At 42.1% G+C, this 25581-nt stretch overlaps 1 protein-coding gene across 5 annotated transcripts in view; it reads left to right on the top strand.

The window, feature by feature from the left end:
• The window catches only part of amacr (alpha-methylacyl-CoA racemase), a 91691-nt gene extending 80798 nt beyond the window's left edge, over positions 1-10893 (top strand). For all 5 annotated transcript variants that reach the window (XM_087990280.1, XM_087990281.1, XM_087990277.1 and 2 more), the window contains one exon: positions 10269-10893. In XM_087990280.1, the coding sequence (XP_087846406.1) occupies positions 10269-10678 (410 nt within the window). In that variant the 3' untranslated portion in view covers positions 10679-10893. The remainder of the gene's footprint in view (positions 1-10268) is intronic.
• The last annotated feature ends 14688 nt before the right edge of the window (positions 10894-25581 follow it).

A 25581-nucleotide genomic window follows, 5' to 3' on the forward strand; every position in this document is an offset into this window, starting at 1 on the left:
GTGATTAAGCTGCTGGGCATCTTCTGTAGGTCTTCAAAATAGTGTGACAGGGCTGGAGGAACAAATCTGCAGGGAAAGCTATAAGATGTCCAATAATTATAGAATGATAATATTAATTACTTAATATTAATAAAGATATTGTTACAGTAAGGATAGGAGGATGATGAAATTTCTGAAGAATTGTAAAGACTATATCTTTTCATTTTCTTGTATTTTTAATTGTGGACTAAAATGGGGGCAAGAGCAAGAATTGTGAAAGGAATTGCTGCACTTTTTAAAGGCAAGCTCCAGTTATTCCATGTGTTATTTGCTCTGCTGTTTGTTCAACTGATGGTGTTGAAGTTTAATGCAGACGAGCTGGCACCAGGGTGTATACAAAATAGGATTCAGCCAGCAACAAGTAGCTGATTTGGTCTGTGGGATGGTGACCACTTGTCTTCTGCCTCCCAGGTACAGGTCATTCTGCTATAGCATGCATTTTGTCCGTATGGATTGGTGAATTGTGGAAGTTGTTTGGATAATGCGAACTTTCTACTGAATGGCTATAGCAATTTTCTACTAACGATCTTCTACAGCGTGATTTTCCACAGTTGTTTTCTATAGTGCGAGGTTGCAGAGGAACACAACTGTTGCATTATAGCAGAACAACTGTAGTTGATCAGCTTATGGGTGTGAATGAGACAGCTATAAACCTTTGGACCATCAAAAGGGAAAGCAATGCCCTTTACTTAAGTGCTTTTATTACCTAAAGACTGAAGAAAGCTAGTTTATTTTCCATCACCACTTGCTGTAAACTTGCTTTTAACCAAAGGTCAGAGACTTTCTAAGTTGTGAACCAGTCACTCTGTCCCTCCAATACAGTAGTGAAAGTATTTGGAAAAGAGCTAGATCAAGGAACACCAAGCTCTGACAAGGCAAAAGGATCATCTCAACTACACCTGGGGACAAGCCTTCCCAGCTTTTTCTTTCCTTCTACCCACATTGCAAGGATGCCTACCTTGAAGAAATTCTCCTCCTCTCTCCACCAGAATCTCAGTGAGTCTCTCTCTCTCACTGCAACTCTTTGCTACCTTCTCCCCAGCCCCACCCCCTCCCATTAATCTCTCCATCATGGAGGCTCCCTGCTTCAGTTCTGTGAAGGGCTTTTGCCCGAAACGTCAATTTTCCTGCTCCTCGGATGCTGCCTGCCCTGTTGTGCTTTTTTAACACCACTCTAATCTAGACTCTGATTTCAATAATCTGCAGTCCTCACTTTTGCCCATTTTTTTCCCCCTGTCAGCATCTAAGTATAGGGGAGTTTAAAAAGGGAGTTAAGAGTTTGAACTAGTATAGTAAGTTCAGCTGATTACCAATAGTTATTATTTATTATAAATAAGCTCTCATCCCCAGCATCTGCAGTCCTCACTTTCTCCTAATATTCTGGGGACCTGAGTTTGCTATGGCATATTATGTAATCTATAGTTAAGAGATTAATGATAACTATGAATCTATTGTCAATTATTGGAAAGTTCCATATGGTTCATCAATATTCTTTAGGGAATGAAACTGTCATCTTTACCTGGTCTGGTCTGTGACTCCAGACCTATAGCCATGTGGCTGATTCTTAACTGCCTTCTTGGCAATTAAGTATGAGCGATAAATGCTGACCTAGCCAGTAACACCCTCACCAGGTGAATGAATAATAAATAAAAGAAAGCCTGGTCCATGCTTCCTGCTAATATGAGTCATAAATTTCAGGTAACTCGAGGATTTTACGTAATTTGATAACAGTCTTTAGCTTTTGTGATGATTCTGAAAACAGTGAGGCTGAATTTACAGGGAGGCATGGCAGTACATTCAAGAGATTTTCCTGTACATTATTGGACCAATAATGACAAAATCAGTCCAAGTCAACATGGATTGACGAAAGGGAAATCATGCTTGACAAATCTTCGGGAATTCTTTGGGTATGTGACCAGTAAAGTAGTCAATGGTGAATCAGTTGATGTTGTTTATCTGGACTATCAAAAGGCTTTTCTGAAAACGTGTTGCTGGAAAAGCGCAGCAGGTCAGGCAGCATCCAAGGAACAGGAGAATCAACGTTTCAGGCATAAGCCCTTCTTCAGGAAGGTTCCACACAAGAGATTAGTAAGCAAAAGCAAAGCTCATGTTATTGGAAGTAATGTGTTGACATGGTTAAAGAGCAAGACAGGAAGCAGAGAGTTGGAATAAATGGGTCCTTTTCAGAGTGGTAGGCAGTGATGAATGGGGTGCCACAGGGTTCAGTGCTGGGACCTCAGCTGTTCACATCATATATTAATGATTTGGACAAAGGAATTGAATGCAGTATCTCAATTTCCAAATGACACTAAGCTGACTGGAGGATGCTAAGTTTATGGTGACTTGGACAGACTGGTTGATTGGGCAAATACTTGGCAAATACAATATAATGCGGATAAGTGTGAGGTTATCCACTTTATTCGCAAAAACAAGAAAACAGCTTATTATCTGAATGGTGGCAGTTTAAGAAAAGGTGAGGTGCTACGAAACCTGGATGTCATGGTGGAACATTCATTGAGGGTTGGCAGGTACAGCAGGCAGTGAGGAAAGCTAATGGCATGCTCTCTTTCATAGCCAGGGAATACCTTAAGTATTGTGTGCAGGTTTTGACCCCTAGTCTGAGGAAGGACATTCTTGCTATTGAGGGAGTCCCAGTTCGCCAGACTGATGCCCGGGATGGCTGGACTGACATATGAGGAAAGACTGGAACGACTAGGTTGTACTCACTGGAATTTAGAAGAATGAGGGGGATTCTCAAAGAAACATGAAATCCGGATGGGTCTGGACCGGTTAGATGCCGGAAGAATGTTTCTAATGTTGGGGAAGTCTAGAACTAGGAATCACAGTCTAAGAATACGGGTTGAGCCATTCAGGATTGAAATAAAGAAGAAATTCATCATTTAGAGTTGTGAACCTGTGGAATTCTCTCCCACAGAAACCTGTTGGGGCCAGTTCATTAGATATATTCGAGAGGGAGTTTGACATGGCCCTTGCAGTCAAAAAGATCAAGGAGTATGGGGCGAGGGCTTGAATGAGATACTGAGATTGCATGACCAGCCATGATCATATTGAATGGTGGTGTAGGCTCGAAGGGCCGAATGGCTTACTCCTGCACTTATTTTCTGTGTTTCTATTCCTGGATCTGTTCCTGGAGAAAGCTGGACCAAGTAGAACAAGTGCATGTGTGGGAACACTTGATCAAAAGTGGTCTTAACCCATTTTGAAGAATGGTCACTGGACCCGAACCATTAACTCTGATTTCTCTTTTGCTAAGATTTTCCAGCAATTTCTGCTTTTGTTTCAGATTTCCAGCATCCACAGTTCTTTCAGTTTTTTAACATAATCAGGATGGGAAGGGTCTACCATCAGATAGAAGATACAAAAGTTTGAAAATGAGTATGAATAGATTTAAGAGCAGCTTCTTTCCCACTGTTATCAGACTTATGAATGGACCTGTCATATATTAGCCATTGGCCTTGATTTTTATGTCCTCTTTGTCTACAGGAGTAGTGCCAGAAGACTGGAGGATAGCAAATGTGGTTCCCTTGTTCAAAAAGGGGAGTAGGGATAACCCTAGTAACTATAGGCCGGTGAGTCTCACTTCTGTTGTGGGCAAAGTCTTAGAGAGAATTGTAAGGGATAGGATTTATGCACATCTGGATAGGAATAATGTGATCAAGGATAGTCAGCATGGTTTTGTGAAGGGCAGGTCGTGCCTCACAAACCTTATTGAATTCTTTGAAAAGGTGACGAAGGAGGTTGATGAGGGGAAAGCGGTAGATGTGGTATATATGGATTTTAGTAAGGCGTTTGATAAGGTTCCCCATGGTAGGCTACTGCAGAAAATACGGAGATATGGCATTGAGGGTGAGTTGGAGGTTTGGATTAGGAATTGGCTGGATGGAAGAAGACAGAGGGTAGTAGTTGATGGCAAAGTTTCTTCATGGAGTGCCGTCACTAGCGGTGTTCCGCAAGGATCTGTTTTGGGACCATTGCTGTTTGTCATTTTTATAAATGACCTGGAAGAGGGGTTAGAAGGTTGGGTGAGCAAGTTTGCGGATGATACGAAAGTCGGAGGAGTTGTTGACAGTGAGGAAGGATGTGGCAGGTTACAGCAGGATATAGAGAAGTTGCAGAGCTGGGCAGAAAGGTGGCAAATGGAATTCAATGTAGCTAAGTGTGAGGTGATTCACTTTGGGAAGAATAACAAAAAGATGGGGTACTGGGCTAATGGTCGGATACTTGGTAGTGTGGATGAGCAGAGGGATCTTGGTGTCCATGTACACAGATCTCTGAAAGTTGCCACCCAGGTAAATAGTGCGGTGAGGAAGGCATATGGCGTACTGGCTTTTATTGGTAGAGGAATTGAGTTCCGGAGTCCTGAGGTCATGATGCAGTTGTATAAGACTCTGGTGCGGCCGCATCTGGAATATTGTGTGCAGTTTTGGTCGCCATACTATAGGAAGGATGTGGAGGCACTGGAACGGGTGCAGAGGAGGTTTACCAGGATGTTGCCTGGTATGGAAGGAAGATCGTATGAGGAAAGACTGAGACACTTGGGGCTGTTTTCATTAGAGAAAAGAAGGTTTAGGGGTGACTTGATTGAGGTGTACAAGATGATTAGGGGGTTAGATAGGGTTGACAGTGTGAACCTTTTCCCGCGTATGGAGTCGGGTATTACAAGGGGGCATAGCTTTAAATTAAGGGGGGGTAGACTGAAGTTAGGGGTAGGTTCTTCACTCAGCGAGTCGTAAGTTCATGGAATGCCCTGCCAGTAGCAGTGGTGGACTCTCCCTCTTTATGGGCATTTAAGCGGGCATTGGATAGGTATATGGAGGATAGTGGGTTAGTATAGGTTAGGTGGGCTTGGATCGGCGCAACATCGAGGGCCAAAGGGCCTGTACTGCGCTGTATTCTTCTATGTTCTATGTTCTATATTAGAGTTGATCTTTCACTTACCCTCTTAATAGCTGTAACACTACATATTGCATTCTGTTCTATTACTCTGATGTAGATTAAGTAGTGTATGATTTGCATGGATAGCACGTAAAACAATACTTTTCACTGTATCTCAGTACGTGACAATAATAAATCAAATAAAATCAATAGAGATTTATAAAAACATGAGAGGCATAAATAAGGTGAATAGCAAAGATCTTTTGCCTCAGGTAGGGTGTTCAAAACTAGACTGCATATTTTTAAGGTGAGAGGAGAAAGATTTAAAAGGTACCTGAAGGGTCAACATTTTCACACAAAGGATTGTACATATGTGAAATGAACTGTCAAAGGAAGTGGTAGATGCAGGTACAATTACAACATTTAGAAGACATTTGAACACCTAGATGAATAGGAAAGATTTGGAGCGATGTGGGCCAAACACTGGTAAGTTTGGAAGACTTGGTCGACATGGACGAGTTGGACAAAGGGTCTGTTTCCATGCTGTATGACTCCTGAGCTCAGCTTGCTTAGTAACCTTCTTTTACTTAATCTTTATATGATCTCTGCCTCTGGGACTACCCTTTAGTGACATCTTCCTTATTTCAAGCAGGTGAAGATTCTTCCCTTTACAAGGATTAACAGGATATCCTAAAGGTTTGGAGCATCCAGTTCTTGTCATTTCTGTGATTTCGGTAGGAATTAGGACAAATCTACAATAGTTCTATCCTGAACTCAGCTTTTAATACTTTTAGTTATATGCTCTAATTGTTTTAGGAAATGGCCATTATGCTTTTCTGAGCCAAAATATTTCTGAATGATAATATTGAATAAATTAGATACACATATTGATGTTCTGAAGAAGGGTCTTTCAGAGGCCTATGGCTAGCAATGTGCCTCAGTGATTGGTGCTGCGTTCACTGCTTTTTGTCATTTAGATAAATGATTTAGAAGTGATATAGGAGATATGGTTAGTAGAGTCGCAGATGGACATGGGAGTGAAGAAGGCAGTTGGTATGCTTGCCTTTATTGGTCAGTGCATTGGTTATATGAGTGGCGATGTCATGTTGGGGTATACAGAACATTGATTAGGCCATTTTTGGACTATTGTGTGCAATTCTGGTCCTCTGCTACAGGAAAGATGTTAAACTTGAAAGAGTTCAGAAAAGATTTATAAGGATGTTGCCAGGTTTGGAAGATTTGAGCTGTGGGGAGAGTGTGAATAGGCGGGGGCTGCTTTTCTGGAGCGTTCGAGGCTGAGGGGTGAACTTACAGAGGTTTATAAAATCATAAAGGGCACAGATAGAGTGAATAATCAAAGTCTTTTCCAAGGGTAGGGGAGTCAAATACTAAAGGGCACAGATTTAAGGTGAGTGGGAAAGGTTTAAAATGAACCTAAAGGGCAACCTTTTTATGAAGCGGGTGGTACGTGTATGGAATGAGCTGCCAGAGAAAGTGGTGGAGGCTGGTACAATTGCAATGTTTAAAAGGTATCCCTTATTGGGTTTGTATTATAGACCCCCTAATAGTCAGAGGGAAATTCAGAAACAAACTTGTAAGGGGATCTCAGCTATCTGTAAGAATAATAGCATGGTTATGGTAGGGGATTTTAACTTTTCAAACGTTGACTGGGACTGCCATAGTGTTAAAGATTTAGGTGGAGAGGAATTTCTTAAGTGCGTACAAGACAACATTCTAATTCAGTATGTGGATGTACCTACAAGAGAAGATGCAAAACTTGACCTACTCTTGGGAAATAAGGCAGGGCAGGTGACTGAGGTGTCAGTGGGGGAGCACTTTGGGGCCAGCGACCATAATTCTATTTGTTTTAAAATAGTGATGGAAAAGGATAGACCAGATCTAAAAGTTGAAGTTCTAAATTGGATAAAGGCCAATTTTGACAGTATTGGGCAAGAACTTTCAAAAGCTGATTGGAGGCAGATGTGCACTGGAAAATGGGAAGCCTTCAGTAATGAGATAACAAGAATCCAAAGAAAGTATATTCCTGTCAGGGTAAAAGGAAAGACTGGTAGGTATAGGGAATGCTGGATGACTCAAGAAATTAAGGGTGTGGTTAAGAAAAAGAAGGAAGCATATGTCAGGTATAGACAGGTTAGATCGAGTGAATTCTTAGAAGAGTATAGAGAAAGTAGGAGTATACTGAAGAGGGAAATCAGAAGGGCAAAACGGGGACATGAGATAGCTTTGGCAAATAGAATTAAGGAGAATCCAAAGTGTTTTTACAAATATATTAAGGACAAAAGGTTAACTAGGGAGAGAATAGGCCTGAAGAAGGGCTTATGCCCGAAATGTCGATTCTCCTGTTCCTTGGATGCTACCTGACCTGCTGCGCTTTGCCAGCAACACATTTTTCAGGAGAGAAAAGATTAGTAAGGCGGCCTTTGTGTGGAGCCACAGAAAATGGGGGATACTAAATGAATGTTTTGCATCAGTATTTACTGTGAAAAAGGATATGGAAGATATAGACTGTAGGGAAATAGATGATGATATCTTGCAAAATGTTCAGATTACAGAGGAGGAAGTGCTGGATGTTTTGAAACGGTTAAAAGTGGATACATCCCCAGGACCTGGTCAGATGTACCCGAGAACTCTGTGGGAAGCCAGAGAAGTGATTGCTGGGCCTCTTCCTGAGATATTTGTATCATCAATAGTCACAGGTGAGGTGCCGAAAGACTGGAGGTTGGCATACGTGGTGCCACTGTTTAAGAAGGGCGGTAAAGACAAGCCAGGGAACAATAGACCGGTGGGCCTGACCTCGGCGGTGGGCAGGTTGTTGGAGAAAATCCTGAGGGACAGGATGTACATGTATTTGGAAAGGCAAGGATTGATTTGGGATAGTCAACATGGCTTTGTGTGTGGGAAATCATGTCTCAGAAACTTGATTGGGTTTCTTGAAGAAGTAACAAATAAGATTGATGAGGGCAGAGCAGTCAATGTGATCTATATGGACTTCAGTAAGGCGTTCGACAAGATTCCCCATGGGAGACTGATTAGCAAGCTTAGATCTCATGAAATACAGGGAGAACTAGCCATTTGGATACAGAACTGGCTCAAAGGTCGAAGACAGAGGGTGGTGGTGGAGGGTTGTTTTTCAGACTGGAGGCTTGTGACCAGTGGAGTGCCACAAGAATTGGCGCTGGGCCCCTCTACTTTTTGTCATTTACATAAATGATTTGGATGCGAGCATAAGAGGTACAATTAGTAAGTTTGCAGATGACACCAACATTGGAGGTATCGTGGACAGCGAAGAGGTTTACCTCAGATTACAACAGGATCTGGACCAGATGGGCCAATAGGCTGAGAAGTGGCAGATGGAGTTTAATTCAGATAAATGTGAGGTGCTGCATTTTAGGAAAGCAAATCTTAGCAGGACTTACACACTTAATGGTAAGGTCCTAGGGAGTGTTGCTGAACAAAGAGACCTTGGAGTGCAGGTTCATAGCTCCTTGAAGGTGGAGTCGCAGTTAGATACGATAGTGAAGAAGGCGTTTGGTATGCTTTCCGTTATTGGTCAAGAGTATTGAGTACAGGAGTTGGGAGGTCATGTTGCGGCTGTACAGGTCATTGGTTAGGCCACTGTTGGAATATTGCCTGCAATTCTGGTCTCCTTCCTACCGGAAAGATGTTGTGAAACTTGAAAGGGTTCAGAAAAGATTTACAAGTTGCCAGGGTTGGAGGATCTGAGCTACAAGGAGGTGCTGAACAGGTTGGGGCTGTTTTCCCTAGAGTGTCGGAGGCTGAGGGGTGACCTTATAGAGGTTTACAAAATTATGAGGGGCATGGATAGAATAAATAGGCATACCTGGGGTCGGGGAGTCCAGAACTAGAGGGCATAGATTTGGAGTGAGCGGGGCAAGATATAAAAGAGACCTAACTTTTTCACACAGAGGGTGGTACATGTATGGAATGAGCTGCCAGAGGAAATGGTGGAGGCTGGTACAATTGCAACATTTAAAAGGCATCTGGATGGGTATATGAATAAGAAGAGTTTGGAGGGATATGGGCCGGGTGCTGGCAGGTGGGACTAGATTGGGTTGGGATATCTGGTCGGCATGGACGGGTTGGACCAAAGGGTCTGTTTCCATGCTGTATATCTGTATGAGTCTGTGTCTGAGGAATCTGGATGGGGGCATGAATAGGAAGAGTTTGGAAGGATATGAGCCAAATGCTAACAAATGGGACTAGATCAATTTAGGATATCTGATTGGCATGGATGAGTTAGACTGAAGGTTCTGTTTCCATACTCTACAATTCTATGACTCAAGTGTCGCTGGACCTGAAATGTTAACTCTGATTTCTCTTCACAGATGCTGCCAGACCTGCTGAGATTTTCCAGCAGTTTCTGTTTTTGTTTTATACGGTGATGATATTTTGCCAATTGTCAGTGTTGTAAGATCTACTTATAAGTTGTAACCATCTTTGAAAAATATATTTTTTTGTTACAGATTATTTCATTTCTAGAGGTAAGATTTAATAAAAACAACCAGCATTCATCTAGCCCCATTAATGCAAACGAACTGCCCAAGACACTTGGCAGAAATACAGACTCAAAAATTGACACCAAGCTGAAGAATTAAACTATTGGGAGATGTCTAAGAACTGAATTAAAAAGGTCAGATTTAAGGAGGTTTTCAAGGACGAAAGATAGGTGGAAATGGCAGAGGGAATTAGGGAGGGAATTGTCTTTAATAGAAAATAAACTTAATGAAATCTGTCACCATTCATGAGAATTTCAGCCAAAGTTACTAAGAAATCCATGTCAATAGAGTTTGAATCTGAATGATGTGGAAAGTATGATTTCATAATTCCTAACAAACCTTAGTTACAAATCGGGAAGAGCAAAGGCTTAGGGCCTAGTTAACAATGCAAAGCACTGTGCTTTACTCTTGACCAGCACTGATTGTCCTTTGCATCTTGACTCATTAATTAGCACTCTCAACTGAGTTAAAATTTGGTGTTATTCAAGAATCTCTACAGACTTTAGTACATAATCTTGACAGACATTTTAACATACTACTGAAGGAATCTCAACACTGCAGTACTCCCACAATACTGATGTACGTATCAGCCTCAGTTTTGAAATTTAAACAGAAGCCTGAAATGTCTGCTCAGCGCAAGGAGTTTGAATACTAAATGTTGTTGCTTTTAATCAGAATCTTTCAAAGTCAGTTCATTCTGAATTAAAGGTCAGTTTTTTTTAATCAGTCAGATTTTGTGGTTTCCATGTACAGTTGACCTTATGACTAGATGCTCCTTTCTGTATGTTGTTGTAGGTCTTGGCTTGGATTCCACCAAACTCCCCCCTCAGAACAGCCAATCTGACTGGCCTGAGTTAAAAAGAATTTTTACAGAAGCATTTGCTGCAAAGAGCCAAGAACACTGGACCAAGATCTTTGATGGAACTGATGCTTGTGTTACTCCTGTTTTGTCTTTCCAAGAAGCTTTCAGTCATCCACACAATCGAGAAAGGGGATCTTTTATTACTGCTCAGGATGGACAAGTCAGCCCGAGACCAGCTCCGGTCCTGTCCCGGACCCCAGCCGTTGTCAGCTTGGAAAGGGATCCACGAGTGGGAGAGCACACACAACTTGTGTTGGCCGAGCATGGTTTCACAAAAGAGCAGATAAATAAACTCGAGTCTGCTGGTGTTATTGAATGCAATAGATCAAAATCTAATTTGTAACAGAAACTATTATGTTTTATTTCACAATATTATAATAATCAAATTTTGTGCCTGAGTGGTATTTGAATTATTTCATTTTCAAAAAAATGAATTTTATTTTTCTCATTAAATTTTAAAAATTGAATCAATTGCTATCAAACATAAGCATTTACACAAAACAAATTAATTTTTTACATTTTCAATAAGTATTGAAATTAAACGAACATGAGACTCATTTCAGCATGCCTCGACGTAGAATTTCTTTCAAATAGCTGCAATTTTTCCATTGCCAAACTGCCAACAATTGTAAGTAGAAAGCACACAATTGTTGCCACTTGGCCCAGTGCCGTATGACCTGCCGTATCTTCAAATAGGAGACCAAAGAGCTATTTGGAGCCCGCATTGCTGATACAGCTGTACTTCAAGAAACCAGGTCCGCGTGAAACTTGAACCTGCTGAATTGATCACAAACCAACAGGATGTGGTGATAAAAAATATGGACCTGAATAGAGAACCCAGGAACAGCCGTTTCCCATTTATCCCTCAAGCATTGCTCTCCTTTTAGACCTGATCACGCCACATTCCTTTCCTGATCTGATAGAAAATGGATCAAAGGCTCAATACTGGGGTTTCCTCAGTGTCACCATTTAGATTACTGTATACTTGATATTTGCCCGCATTTGGATGTAAAGTAACACTTTTAAATAATCTAACTCTTATGTAATAGCCAGCTTCTAAAATTGTACCTTTTTTGGTGAAACTTTCTTTAAGAGGTTTGATTGTGGGATGTGGGCATCCCTAAACCACCACCATTGGTTTCTCTCTCTCTCTCTCTCAAAGAGACTGTGAAGCAAACTGGTCATGTCGAGGAAATAGATGCTGGAGGAAACATTGCTCAGGTCAGCTGACAGACTGGAGAGGATTCCGTGGTTTCAGCAATCAGCAACTTCATCCAGGTGCGTGGGGAGAAACAGAAGCAAAGAATTGCCCAGAGACTGCAGTGCAGTGAGTCATGTGACCATCTGGCTGCCTCTTTGGGCACGTTTGCAGGGAGAGTCAGGGTCACCTGGAGAGGTGTGCTCTCCATCGTCCTAGACGTTGGTCCTCAGGGCTGAAAGCATGGCGTTAGGGTAATAGAGAACCTGGTGTGCACTGCAGGAGTCCTGTCCTCACAAGGAGACAAAGAGGTGACAGGAAAAATCCAGTTGGAGGAGAGACGACATATATGTCCTCAAATGTCTCCACTCAGGACACTCCAGAGGCAGCCAAGTCCTCTATCTCTAACCTGTCTGCATCCCACTGGCTGAAACAGAAGTGACAAACCTCCAGGGCTGACATGCTCTATTGCCAGCTGTGGAACTATGGATTACACTAGGATGTAGTGTAAGGCACTAACTTATGAATGGCAAAATATGCTTAACAAATAAACTGGAGCTTAAAAAAATTACCCCTCCCTAACTCCCTGCCAAATATTCCAAACATTGCTCAGCCTTTGGAGTCAATAGGCCTTCCTGGCACTGGTTGCAGTCCCATTCCATGACCAGGTTCTAGAGCTGTCAGAGGTTTTGGAGGCACTAGCCTATCAGCAGTTCCACATAATGCGTCTTCTTCCTATTCAATCAGAAATTTCACACTGCACAAACTCATTGAACTGTCTTGCTGTGTGTTCTGACTATGCAGCAGGCGTCTAGGCCTGTGGGCTCACGTCTGACATTCTTTCTGCCCTTATGTGGCAATAAAACTGTTTAAAAACGTAGGTTAAAAACAATGACTGCAGATTGCTGGAAACCAGATTCTGGATTAGTGGTGCTGGAAGAGCACAGCAGTTCAGGCAGCATCCAAGGAGCAGCGAAATCTGTTTAAAAACGTAGACAAATGAATACTCATCTCTCCCAGCTATGACAAATATGTACAGCATATGCCATTCCTAACCCTAAGCTTTTTCATCTGCTCTTCCAAAACGTTATATTTTAAGATATCACCATGAAAAGATATGCATGATTTTATATAAAGTAAGGAAAATAAACTCCAGAAGATAAACTCATGATTTCATAAGGTTGGCAATTGTGGTGGTGAGGTTAGGTGAATTTGGAACCTTTTGTCAAAGACACAAAATTTCAATGGGATTTGTGCCTCACATAGAGTCACAGAGGTGTACAGTATGGATACAGACCCTTCGATCCAACATTTCCATGCCGACCAGATATCCCAACCCAATCTAGTCCCACCTGCCAGCACCCGGCCCATATCCCTCCAAACCCTTCCTATTCAGAAACCCATCCAAATGCCTCTTAAATGTTGCAATTGTACCAGCCTCCACCACATCCTCTGGCAGTTCATTCCATACATGTACCACCCTCTGCATGAAAAAGTTGCCCCTTAGGTCTCTTTTATATCTTTCCCCTCTCACCCTAAACCTATGCCCTCTAGTTCTGGACTCCCCGACCCCAGGGAAAAGACTTTGTCTATTTATCCTATCCATGCCCCTCATAATTTTGTAAACCTCTATAAGGTCACCCCTCAGCCTCCGACGCTCCAGGGAAAACAGCTCCAGCCTGTTCAGCCTCTCCTTGTAGGTCAGGTCCTCCGACCCTGGCAACATCCTTGTAAATCTTTTCTGAACCCTTTCAAGTTTCACAACAACTTTCTGGTAGGAAGGAGACCAGAATGGCATGCAATATTCCAACAGTGCCTAACCAATGTCCTGTACAGCTGCAACATGACCGCCCAACTCCTGTACTCAATACTCTGACCAATAAAGGAAAGCATATCAAACGCCTTCTTCAGTATCCTATCTGCCTGTGACTCCACTTTCAAGGAGCTATGAACCTGTACTCCAAGGTCTCTTTGTTCAGCAACACTCCCTAGGATCTTACCATTAAGTGTATAAGTCCTGCTAAGATTTGCTTTCCCAAAATGCAGCACCTCGCATTTATCTGAAGTAAACTCCATCTGCCAATTCTCAGTCCATTGGCCCATCTGGTCCAGATCCTGTTGTAATCCGACATAACCCTCTTCGCTGTCCACTACACCTCCAATGTTGGTGTCATCTGCAAACTTACTAACTGTACCTCTTATGCTCGCATCCAAATCATTTGTGTAAACGACAAAAAGTAGAGGGCCTAGCACAGATCCTTGTGGCACTCCACTGGTCACAGGCCTCCAGTCTGAAAATCAACTCTCCACCACCACCCTCTGACTTCTACCTTTGAGCCAATTCTGTATCCAAATGGCTAGTTCTACCTTTATTCCATGAGATCTAACCTTGCTAATCAGTCTCCCATGGGGAACCTTGTCGAACACCTTACTGAAGTCCATATCAATCACATCGACTGCTCTGCCTTCATCAATCTTCTTTGTTACTTCTTCAAAAAACTCAATCAAGTTTGTGAGACATGATTTCCCACACACAAAGCCATGTTGACTATCCCAAATCAGTCCTTGCCTTTCCAAATACATGTACATCCTGTCCCTCAGGATTCCCTCCAGCAACTTGCACACCACTGAGTTCAGGCCACCGGTCTATAGTTCCCTGGCTTGTCTTTACCGCCCTTCTTAAACAGTGGCACCACGTTTGCCAACCTCCAGTCTTTCGGCACCTCACCTGTGACTATTGATGATACAAATATCTCAGGAAGAGGCCCAGCAATCACTTCTCTGGTTTCCCACAGAGTTCTCGGGTACATCTGATCAGGTCCTGGGGATGTATCCACTTTTAACCGTTTCAAGACATCCAGCACTTCCTCTTCTGTAATCTGGACATTTTGCAAGATATCACCATCTATTTCCCTACAGTCTATATCTTCCATATCCTTTTTCACAGTAAATACTGATGCAAAACATTCATTTAGTATCTCCCCCATTTTCTGTGGCTCCACACAAAGGCCGCCTTACTAATCTTTTCTCTCCTGAAAAATGTGTTGCTGGCAAAGCGCAGCAGGTCAGGTAGCATCCAAGGAACAGGAGAATCGACATTTCGGGCATAAGCCCTTCTTCAGGCCTATTCTCTCCCTAGTTACCCTTTTGTCCTTAATATATTTGTAAAAACACTTTGGATTCTCCTTAATTCTATTTGCCAAAGCTATCTCATGTCCCCGTTTTGCCCTCCTGATTTCCCTCTTCAGTATGCTCCTACTTTCTTTATACTCTTCTAAGAATTCACTCGATCTAACCTGTCTATACCTGACATATGCTTCCTTCTTTTTCTTAACCAAACCCTCAATTTCTTTAGTCATCCAGCATTCCCTATACCTACCAGCCTTCCCTTTCAGCCTGACAGGAATATACTTTCTCTTTATTCTTGTTATCTCATTTCTGAAGGCTTCCCTATTTCCAGCCGTCCTTTTACCTGTGAACATCTGCTTCCAATCAGCTTTTGAAAGTTCTTGCCTAATACCATCAAAATTGGCCTTTCTCCAGTTTAGGACTTCTACTTTTAGATCTGGTCTATCCTTTTCCATCACTATTATAAAACAAATAGAATTATGGTTGCTGGCCCCAAAGTGCTCCCCCACTGACACCTCAGTCACCTGCCCTGCCTTATTTCCCAAGAGTAGGTCAAGTTTTGCACCTTCTGTAGTATGTACATCCACATACTGAATCAGAAAATTGTCTTGTACACACTTAAGAAATTCCTCTCCATCTAAACTTTTAACACTGTGGAAGTCCCAGTCGATGTTTGGAAAGTTAAAATCCCCTACCATAACTATCCTATTATTCTTACAGATAGCTGAGATCTCCTTACAAGTTTGTTTCTCAATTTCCCTCTGACTATCGGGGGGTCTATAATACAATCCCAATAAGATGATCATCCCTTTCTTATTTTTCAGTTCCACCCAAATAACTTCTCGGGATGTATTTCCAGGAATATCCTCCCTCAGCACAACTGTAATGCTATCCCTTCCCAAAAATGCCACTGCCCCTCCTCTCTTGCCTCCCTTTCTATCTTTCCTGTAGCATTTGTATCCTGGAACATTAAGCTGCCAGTCCTGCCCATCCCTGAGCCAATTTCCCTAATTGCTATGATATCCCAGTCCCATGTTCCTAAGCATGCCCTGAGTTCATCTGCCTTCCCTGTTAGGCCCCTTGCATTGAAATAAATGCTGTTTAATTGCTGTCCTACCTTGTCCCTGCCTGCCCAGACTCTTTGACTCACTTCTGTTCTCAGCTGTACCCGTCTCAGATCGATCTATAAAATGTTTATGCAACTTCCCTTCCATTGCATTGAAATATAGTCATTAACTCTCCCTTCCACTTAGTTAAATATTCCCTGCACCATGAAGTTGTATAATTGTTTTTTGAAGAGAATCAGACAGCAGCCACAGTTCTCTGTCAGTAACAATGACATCATCCAGTGTTCAATTTGAAATTCATTCAGTGGCTATTGATTATAATGTCAGCATTCAAAAGTCTTCCTTGGATTTTGCAACCTCACCCAAGGTTCCTTGCTGTTTGTCTATTTTTGAGACCAACCTCGCTGGTCTACTTCTGAATTTTAGAGTTGGAGTTGAATGGCCGCACCATGTGCTGGAGCTGTGCTCTGCATTAATGGCTGCACAGGCTTGTACTGGTGTGGCTTTTTCCCACTACATCACATAAGGGACAGGTGATGAATGTTGGCCCAGCCAGCGGTGCCCAAATCCCACAAGTAAATAAATACAAAAAAGTGAGGTCAGCACTTTAAAGTGTGCTGTGATCAGCCTATTAAAAAGTCAACTTACTTACAGAGATAAGCAAATCTTTTAGGGAGATGTGAGATGAGGTTTATGGTCTTTAATTTCTGAAAAGCCTTGGTTTGGAAAAGACTGTTGTGGGTTCCATTCCGATAGATGACTACCAATCCTTCTGTTTAATGATTTTCTGTTTCTCATGAACCTATGTGGTCAGTGAAGATACCAGAGAGGTTGCAAGTCCCTCCGTTTCTCATTAGACATACTGGAAAGCTGAGGGGTGACATTATAGAAGTTTACAAAATCATGAAGGGTATGGATAGGATAAATGGACAAAGTCTCTTCCCTGGAGTGAGTGAGTCCGGAAGTAGAGTGCATAGGTTTAGGGTGAAAGAGGAAAGATATAAAAGAGACCTAAGGGTCAACTTTTTCATGCAGAGGGTGGTGCGTGTATGGAATGAGCTGCCAGAGGAAGTGGTGGAAGCAAGTACGATTGCAACATTTAAAAGAATAGGAGGGGTTTGGAGGGATATGAGCCAGGTGCTGGCGGGTGGGACTAAATTAATTTAGAATATCTGGTCGGCATGGACGGGTTGGACTTAAGGGTCTGTTTTCGTGCTATACATCTCTGTGACTCTATGACTTTACTCCTCTGACTAATCAGAAAGGAAGAGACAGTGCTGCCTATCTCATAAAGTGGTACTCTAACCTGATACTTACCGAGCTCCTGATCGAGGTGGTTTCGTACACGCTGAAGTGGTGGCAACAACTGATCTTGTGCATTGTTTGGTCAGGGCTGTCCATGTTGTCTAAGGGTTCAGGTGGAAATAAGATTTCTACCACTGGTCTGTTCAGTTCTGTTGATTGCCATCGGATTTGAGTGTGAGACTGCTCCGATTTCATTATGTGTGTTTTATCTGTATCACCTGGGATCTTTCATAACTAGTTCACAAACTACACGCCACCATTTGCACAATGTCTGTGCGATTAGTAGGTTTTTGGAGCCTGTGCATGCTAGACACCACACAAATATAAATTGTTGACATTTATTAATTATTTACATTGTATGGGGTCATTGGTGAGGCTAGCCCTGATTGGAACCTTTCTCCATGAGATCCCAGTCCAATGAGATCCAACATCATTTGACTTATTGAGTCACAGAATCGTACAGCATGGAAACTGACCATTGAGTCCAACTTGTCCATGTTGACCAGGTTTCCCAAACTGAACTTGTCCCATTTGCCTGTGCTTGGCCCATATCCCTCTCAACCTTTCCTATTCATGTACTTGTAACTATACTTTGATCTACCACTTTCTCTGGCAGTTTATTCCATTGGCACACCACCCTCCATGAAACAGTTGCCTCAAAGGTCCTTTTAAAACTTTTCCCCCTGACTTTAAAATTATGCTGTTTAGTTTTGAACTCTCCTACCCTATGGAAAAGACTTTTACTATTTACCTTAACTATGCCCGTCATGATTTTATAAGCTTTTATAAGTTCATCCCCCAATCTCCTATGCTCCTGGGAAAAAAGTCCCAGCCTATCCAGTCTCTCCTTATAACACAAACCCTCTAGTCCCAGTAATATCCTTATAAATCTTTTCTGCCCTTTACAATTTAATAATATCCTTTTTATAGCAGCGTGACCAGAATTGTACATAGTATTCCAAAAGTGATGTCACCAACATCCTGTACAGCTGCAACATGACAACTTTTCTACTCAATATACTGACCAATGAAGGCAAGCATGCCAAACACCTTCTTTACCACCCTGCCTACCTGCAACTCCACTCTGACGGAACTATTAACCTGAACCCTTAGGTCTCTCTGTATAACAACGCTCCCCACTTAGCATTAACTGTGTGAGTCCTGCCCGTGTTTATCATACCAAAATGCAACATCTCGCATTTATCCAAATTAAACTACATCTGCCGCTCCTTGGCCCGATGGCCCAGCTGATAGAGATCCCATTGTATTCTCTCTTCACTTCAGTCTAGCTAGTAGCATAAAGTTATTAATCCCCATATTACAAAAGATAAAGGCTGAAGTCATGCATCTCACTTGAAATATATAGAATACTGGTTACTGGCAGTCAACTGCTGCTCAGGTGGACAATTAGCTCTTTCAAAAGTAAAACTTATTTGGGCTGTCCAATTAATATTTTCCAATGATTTTTAAAAATGTGTTCAGTAATAAGTCCCCAGTGATAAATTTGGGCCAGTTTCCTGCAGGCGGCAATGTGAGTCAGAAAAAATTGCTGCTCCAGAAATGAGGTTTCACAGATATTAAAGCATGAAGCTCATTTGGATCCCTCACACAGGAAAGTGTCCCAGTAGTACTGGGCAACTGGTGAAATTGGCTGCCGTAGCCATCACTTAGAGAACCTCATAATTAGGAGGTGAAGCGGGTCTGTGGAAGAAGTCTAAACTTTTCTTGTGAGGTCTGCTCAAGAAACCTACTCTGTAAAGACTTTAAGTGGGAGGGTTATTGTTTTAATGACAAGACATTCTTGCTTTCCTGTGGCCAGCATCATTTACTACTTTAACAGAGTACTATAGCAGGGTCTAACTTAAAAGGTTTACTCAAAGGGTAATGGATGGAGTTTGCATCTTTGGCCAGCTGTAAAACTGGGGATAATGGATTGGCCACACATTATACACCCCGGAGAAAGTGAGGACTGCAGATGCTGGAGATCAGAGTCGAGAGTGTAATGCTGGAAAAGCACAACAGGTCAGGCAGCATCCGAGGAGCAGAAGAATTGACGTCTCGGGCATAAGCCCTTCTGCCTGAAACGTCGATTCTCCTGGTTCTCAGATGCTGCCTGACCTGCTGTGCTTTTCCAGCACGACACTCTCGACATTATATACCCCATCTGATTTTCAAAGGAAATGAGTCATAGTGCCTGTCAGGTGGCTAGTCCAAAATCACTCCCTGTTAAAGTTGAGTGTTCTGGCAGTTATCTCTTGATAATGGAATATTCTAATCCATGTCAAATAATGTTAGTGGTGTCACTTGCTGAACAAATTGTTGTAGGAGGTAATTGGTTCAACCTCACCCATCGTCTCCTGCAGTGCGTATATCTCTACTGGTGTCTAAAACATAGGAGGAACTACAATTGGTAGTCGGATGAATCCTTGTTTTTGCTGTGCACAATTCGTCTCCTCATTACTACTAGAATATTGTGTTGTCAACAATTATACACATGTTTACATGACAAATAATTATTTTATCATTTAGACAGTATGTTAATATAATTTTCGTTGGTACTGGTCACAATAGGTCTATGGACATGATGTTTTATGAAAGCCATACCATAATGTTCAATACAGAGCATGGTGGAATCTGTGTTTGGTGCAAAATTGCAGATTTTTATATTTCAGTCTTTAAATATTGCAAGAAAATAAGCTTTTTGGAAGTAAGACTCCAACTGTTAGGAAAACAAAAATCCGAATAGATGGCAGCACAGGGTATGGTGATTAATGAGTTTTTTGGTCTTAAATGAGTTAATAGCCTAACCAATATAAAAGAAGTGTGACAGAATCCCATTGTATGTGCATTCCTATGCCATGTGGGATCTCCTGAGCTGAAGAGCTTGATCGCCAGTTAGCATCATTGCATGCATCTGTGAGGCCGAGTGCAACATTGGTAGCATGATTGTGGCTGTGGAAAGAGTATGTAGGCAGTGAAGTAACTATGAACCTGAATCCCTTGGTCTCTCTGTACAACAACAGTCAGGGAGCACCAGGCAGGTAGTGCAAGAGTCCCTTGAGTACATCTCATTCTTTAACCAGTATACAACTTCCGCAAATTGGTGAGGGTGATGATTCATCTCAGGAGTGCAGCCAGAGCTGTTCAGTTGTGCAGGGAGAGAGGACTGAGTGGTGCTGGAAAAGCACAGTAGGTCAGGCAGCATCTGAGGAGCAGAAAAATCGATGTTTCAGGCAAAAGCACCACTCTAATCTTGACTCTAATCTCCAGCATCTGCAGTACCCACTTCTGCCAGGAAGAGAGGACAGTCAGGAATACTATGATGTTAGGAGGTTCAGTAGTTAGGGGAACAGACAGACAGTTCTGTAACCACAGGTGTGAATCCAGAACATAATGTTGTCTCCCTACAGCCAGGGTCAAAAGATGTCACTGAGAGATTGCAGAGCACTTTAAAGGGAGAGGCTGAACTGAGAGAGGTTATGGTCTATATTAGTACCAAAAATGTAGGCTGTTTTTATTCACTCATGGGATGTGGGTGTCACTGGCTGGCCAGCCCTTATTGCCCATTGCTAGTGGCCCTTGATCTGAATGGTCAAGGCCAGTTGAGAGTCAACCATATTGCTGTGGGTCTGGAGTCACATGTAGGCCAGATCAGATGAGGATGGTAGATTTCCATCCCTGAAGGACATTAGTGAGCCAGATGAGTTTTTCCCAACAACCAACATAATTTCAGACTTTTTTATTATTGAATTCAAATTCTATTATCTGGCATTGTGGGATTCAAACCCAGATATCAGAACATTAGCTGAGACTGCTATAACAATATTGCAATAATACCACTCGGCCACTGGCTCCCACAGGATTCAATGCTGAGGCAGTAGCCTTCTCCACCAGCCTTTTACCCTGAGACTAAAACACCTCAGTTCAAAATCTGCTCTGTCAACCCTCTCACAACTGTATATGTTGCAATGTGATAATTTCTTTTTGTTTCAAAAGCTAGAGAGAATTTTCACTTCAATCTCTTGTCAGGTGAATCCTCTCATCATTCCACTGCATTCTCACTATGACAAGAGCATTTTCCTTGTGTAGGGCGACAAAGCAGTACTTCATCAAAACTCTGTACAATTTCAGCAAGACTTCCCTACTTTGCACTCCAATCCCTCTGCAATAAAAGAAAACATGTCTTTTGCCTTCTTAAATGCTTAACTTTCTAAGTATGTATACAAGGAAAACTCAATCCCTTTGTATACTATAAGACCATAAGAAAGAGGAACAGGAATGGGCAGTTCAGTCATTGATTCATAAAGTCGTTCAGCATGGAAACAAGTCCTTCGGCCCAACTCATTCATGCTGACCAGGTTTCCTAAGCAGAACTAGTCCTATTTACCTATGTTTGGCCCAATTCCTCTAAACTTTTCCTATCCATGTACTTGTACAAATGTCTTTTAAATGTTGGAATAGTACCTGCCTCCATCATTTCCTCTGGCAGCTCATTCCATATACACACCACCCTTGTACAAAAAGGTTACGTCTTCAATCCTTTTTAAATCTTATCCTTCTCACCTTCAATCTATACCCTCTAGTTTTGAACTCCCTTACCATGGAGAAAAGACTTTGGCAGTTCAGCTTATCAATGCCCCTCATGATTTTATAAATCTCTTTAAGACTACCCCTCAGCCTCCTACACTCCAGAGGAGATAGTCCCAGCCTATCCAGTCTCTCCTCACAATTCAAATCCTGTCCCAATAGCATCCTTGTAAATTGTTTCTGCTCCCTCTCCAATTTAATAATATCCTTTCTATAGCAGGATGACCAGAACTGTATAAAGTACTCCAAACATGACCTCAGCAACATCCTGTACAACATCCTAACACCACTATAACTGATGAAATGGAGGTGCTGGCATTGGATTGAGGTGGACAATCACACAGAACCAGGTTATAGTCTAACAGGGCTATTTGGAAGCACTAGCTTTCTGAGCGCTGCTCCTTCATCAGATAGCGGATGCTGCCTGACCTGCTGTGCTTTTCCAGCACCACTCTAATCTAGACCTTAAATCATTTGGCAGCATGTGCCAATGCCATGATTTCCAATCCCAGTCCTCCCAAGATGTAAGCATATAATCTGATTCTAACTGAGAGAATGCTCTACAATTGGAGACACCATCTCTTAGATCATAGTATCACAGAATTGGTACGGCATGGAAGGAGGACATTTGGCCCAGTGTGTCTACACCAGGTTAATAAACAAGTATCAGCCGGCCAATCTCCTTATTCCTCCCAATACCATTGCATATTATTTGTATTCAAATAATCATTCAATGCCCTCTTGAATGCTTCAATTGAACCTGCCTCCACCACATTTCCAGGCAGTTTGTTCCGTTGCCTAACTACTTGCTGAGTGAATAAGTTTTTCTCTGCTTCACCCTTAATTCTTTTGCCAATTACTTTAAATTAATGTTCTCCTGTTCTTGTTCGTTTTATGAGTGGGGAAAATTTTTCCCTATCTGCCTTATCCAGCCTGCTCATGACTTTGAAAAACTATGTCTGCTCTCCTCCCAGCCTTCCTACCTCAAAGTAAAAAAGTGCCAATTTTATCAATCTATCCCTGCAACTGAAGTTCATCATTCCTTGAACTATTCTTGTAAATCTAGATGGGATATTAAGCTAGGATCTTTTAAAAAGTCAAAAATCCTAGAGCACCACTGATTAGAAGTGAATTTTAAGTGCGTAAGTTAGCTTACTGATCTTGAAGGTTTGTTTTCAGACAGTTCATCACCATACTACGTAACATTATCAATGAGAGTCTCCAGTGAAGGGCTGGTGGTATGTCCTGCCTCTCAATTTATAGGCCTTGGTTTCTTAAGGTGGATGATGTCATTTCCAGTTCTTTCTTTCAAGACAAGGTAGATAGGATCTAAATTGATGTGTTTATTGTTGGAGGTCTGGCTAAAATTCTCTTAGAATTCCATTCAAAACAACACCACCAAAACACCGTTGTTGGCAATGCTGCCTTACACTTATAAAAGCAATGCAGCAATTCCAAGTACTTGGAGATGTCCTTAGAATGTGATGCACAATATTGCTGCAAGTTTTTTCAGAGTTATACGCTCATTTAGAATGCAAGGATGTCATTTGCATACCATAGCTGAGCTGTTGTGCTGTCCAATTAGTCCTAAATCTATATTCATTCCCCACAGTCTCACAATAAATGCTCACCCTCATTATGATGATGTTGCCCCTTTAACAAAGTTAAGTTATCCTTAGTTTCTTTTTCAGTAGGTCGGAGCAACACAGCTTCTGAAATGTCTGGATTTGGATGGGTTTTAGGGTCAATTTGATTATAGTTAACAGATACTGCCTCCGGATAAAGGTTTTCAAGTGTTGTTTTTTAAAAAACTGTACAATGAAAGGGGAGTGGCCAGTTCTCCCAGCTCAGATTTTCTCTGGTTTGATTGGGTTTTTAGCAGTCTGGCTATTCACTGATAGCAGTCAGGCAGTTGTAAAAGCTGCTGGATGTAAAGAAGCAGGTCTATGCTGAACCTTTCTCTTTGACTTCTCTCCTATAAGACCCTGTGTTTGATTTTACCTTTTGTGATAAGGGGTGTTTGTGGGGATTGTTGCAAGTATTGGGAACAGCATCACTAAGTTGGGATGATCTGTTGGGTTTTCAGATGAATTAAGTTATTCAGTATTCTGTTCTCTTTAGTTTGTATTTCATTCGGTAATCTTGTAAATAAAGTCTGTTTTGTTTAAAACTAAGTAGTTTGACCAACTACATCCCTTCTGGAATATCCACATGTACCTGCTTAAAACAACTAGCAAGGTTTAGGGCCTGTGCTACTTTCTTGAAATGATTTGAGGGGATCTGGGCTGGTCCATAACACCATCCAACACATCCCTCCTTCAAATACATATCTTCTTCTGTAAAAATTATTATTAATTCTCCTTCCACTTCCCTTTCAGGTAAAGCATTTAAGTTTCTCATGGCTTGTAAACATTATGATTTTGTATTGACTTTTGCAAAGACATCAGGGATGCCAACAGACAACACCAGACTAAACTATAGTCCCAAACTAATCACATGACCACAGAGCAACACCATATGACAGGCTACAAAGTGAAGTTGATTAAAGTCACTGACAACAATGCATCTCTCCCCATGCCCTTAATGCATGTTATCCTCATTTTGAACATAAGGTCGATGAAATGAGATCACCTGCCCGGACAGCCTCAGGTGCACCTGTACCCATAGTCACTGCTGTAGACGACAGATGTCAGACTTCTGAGGGTGAACCTGCAGAAAGCGAGTGGCCCAGATGGAGTCCCTAACCGTGCACTCGGCTCCTGCGTGGATCAGCTGGCAGGAGTATTTGCCGACATCTTTAACCTCTCCAGGGTCCGATGTCAGCTTCCCACCTGCTTAAAGAAGACAACTGCCATCATTTATCATGCTGAAGGAAAGTCAGGCAATGTGCCTTTACGTCTCCCACTCAGTGGCTCTGACATCCATCATTATAAAGTGCTTCAAGTGCACACATTAACTCCAGCCTCTCAGCTTGCCTATATCCACTACAATTCACCTACTGTCTCAACAGATCGACAGCAGTCATCATCTTCTTGACCCTACACTCACGCTCAAGCATTTTTAAAATTAATTCCTGGGATGATGGCATCACTGGCCAGGCCAGCATTTATTGCCCATTCCTAATTGCCCAGAGGGCAGTTAAATGCCAACCACATTGCTGTGGGTCTAGAATCACATGTAGGCTAGACCAGGTAAGGATAGCAGTTTCCTTCCCTAAAGGACATTAGTGATCCAGATGGGTTTTTCGAACAATCCACAATGGATTCATGGTCACCATTAGACTCTTAGTTCCAGATATTTATTGAATTAGAATTCTACCATCTGCCATGGCAGAATTCTAACCCACGCCCCCAGAAAATTGTCTGAGTCTCTGGGTGAACAGTCCATCAATAATACCACTAGGCTATTGCCTCTTGACATCTGAATAACAAGGACACCTACCTCAGATTAGACCATAAGACCATAAGACATAGGAGTGGAAGTAAGGCCATTCGGCCCATCAAGTCCACTCCGCCATTCAATCATGGCTGATGGGCATTTCAACTCCACTTACCCGCATTCTCCCCATAGCCCTTAATTCCTTGTGACATCAAGAATTTATCAATCTCTGCCTTGAAGACATTTAGCGTGCCGGCCTCCACTGCACTCCGCGGCAATGAATTCCACAGGCCCACCACTCTCTGGCTGAAGAAATGTCTCCGCATTTCGTTTCTGAATTTACCCCCTCTAATTCTAAGGCTGTGTCCACGGGTCCTAGTCTCCTCACCTAACGGAAACAATTTCCTAGCACCCACCCTTTCCAAGCCATGTATTATCTTGTAAGTTTCTAATAGATCTCCCCTTAATCTACTAAAATCCAATGAATACAATCCCAGGATCCTCAGCCGTTCCTCGTATGTTAGACCTACCATTCCAGGGATCATCCATGTGAATCTCCGCTGGACACGCTCCAGTGCCAGT

Source organism: Chiloscyllium plagiosum, unplaced genomic scaffold (assembly GCF_037043375.1).
Source record: "Chiloscyllium plagiosum isolate Xiang-an unplaced genomic scaffold, Cpla_swu_hap1 HiC_scaffold_1, whole genome shotgun sequence".
Lineage (NCBI taxonomy): Eukaryota > Metazoa > Chordata > Chondrichthyes > Orectolobiformes > Hemiscylliidae > Chiloscyllium > Chiloscyllium plagiosum.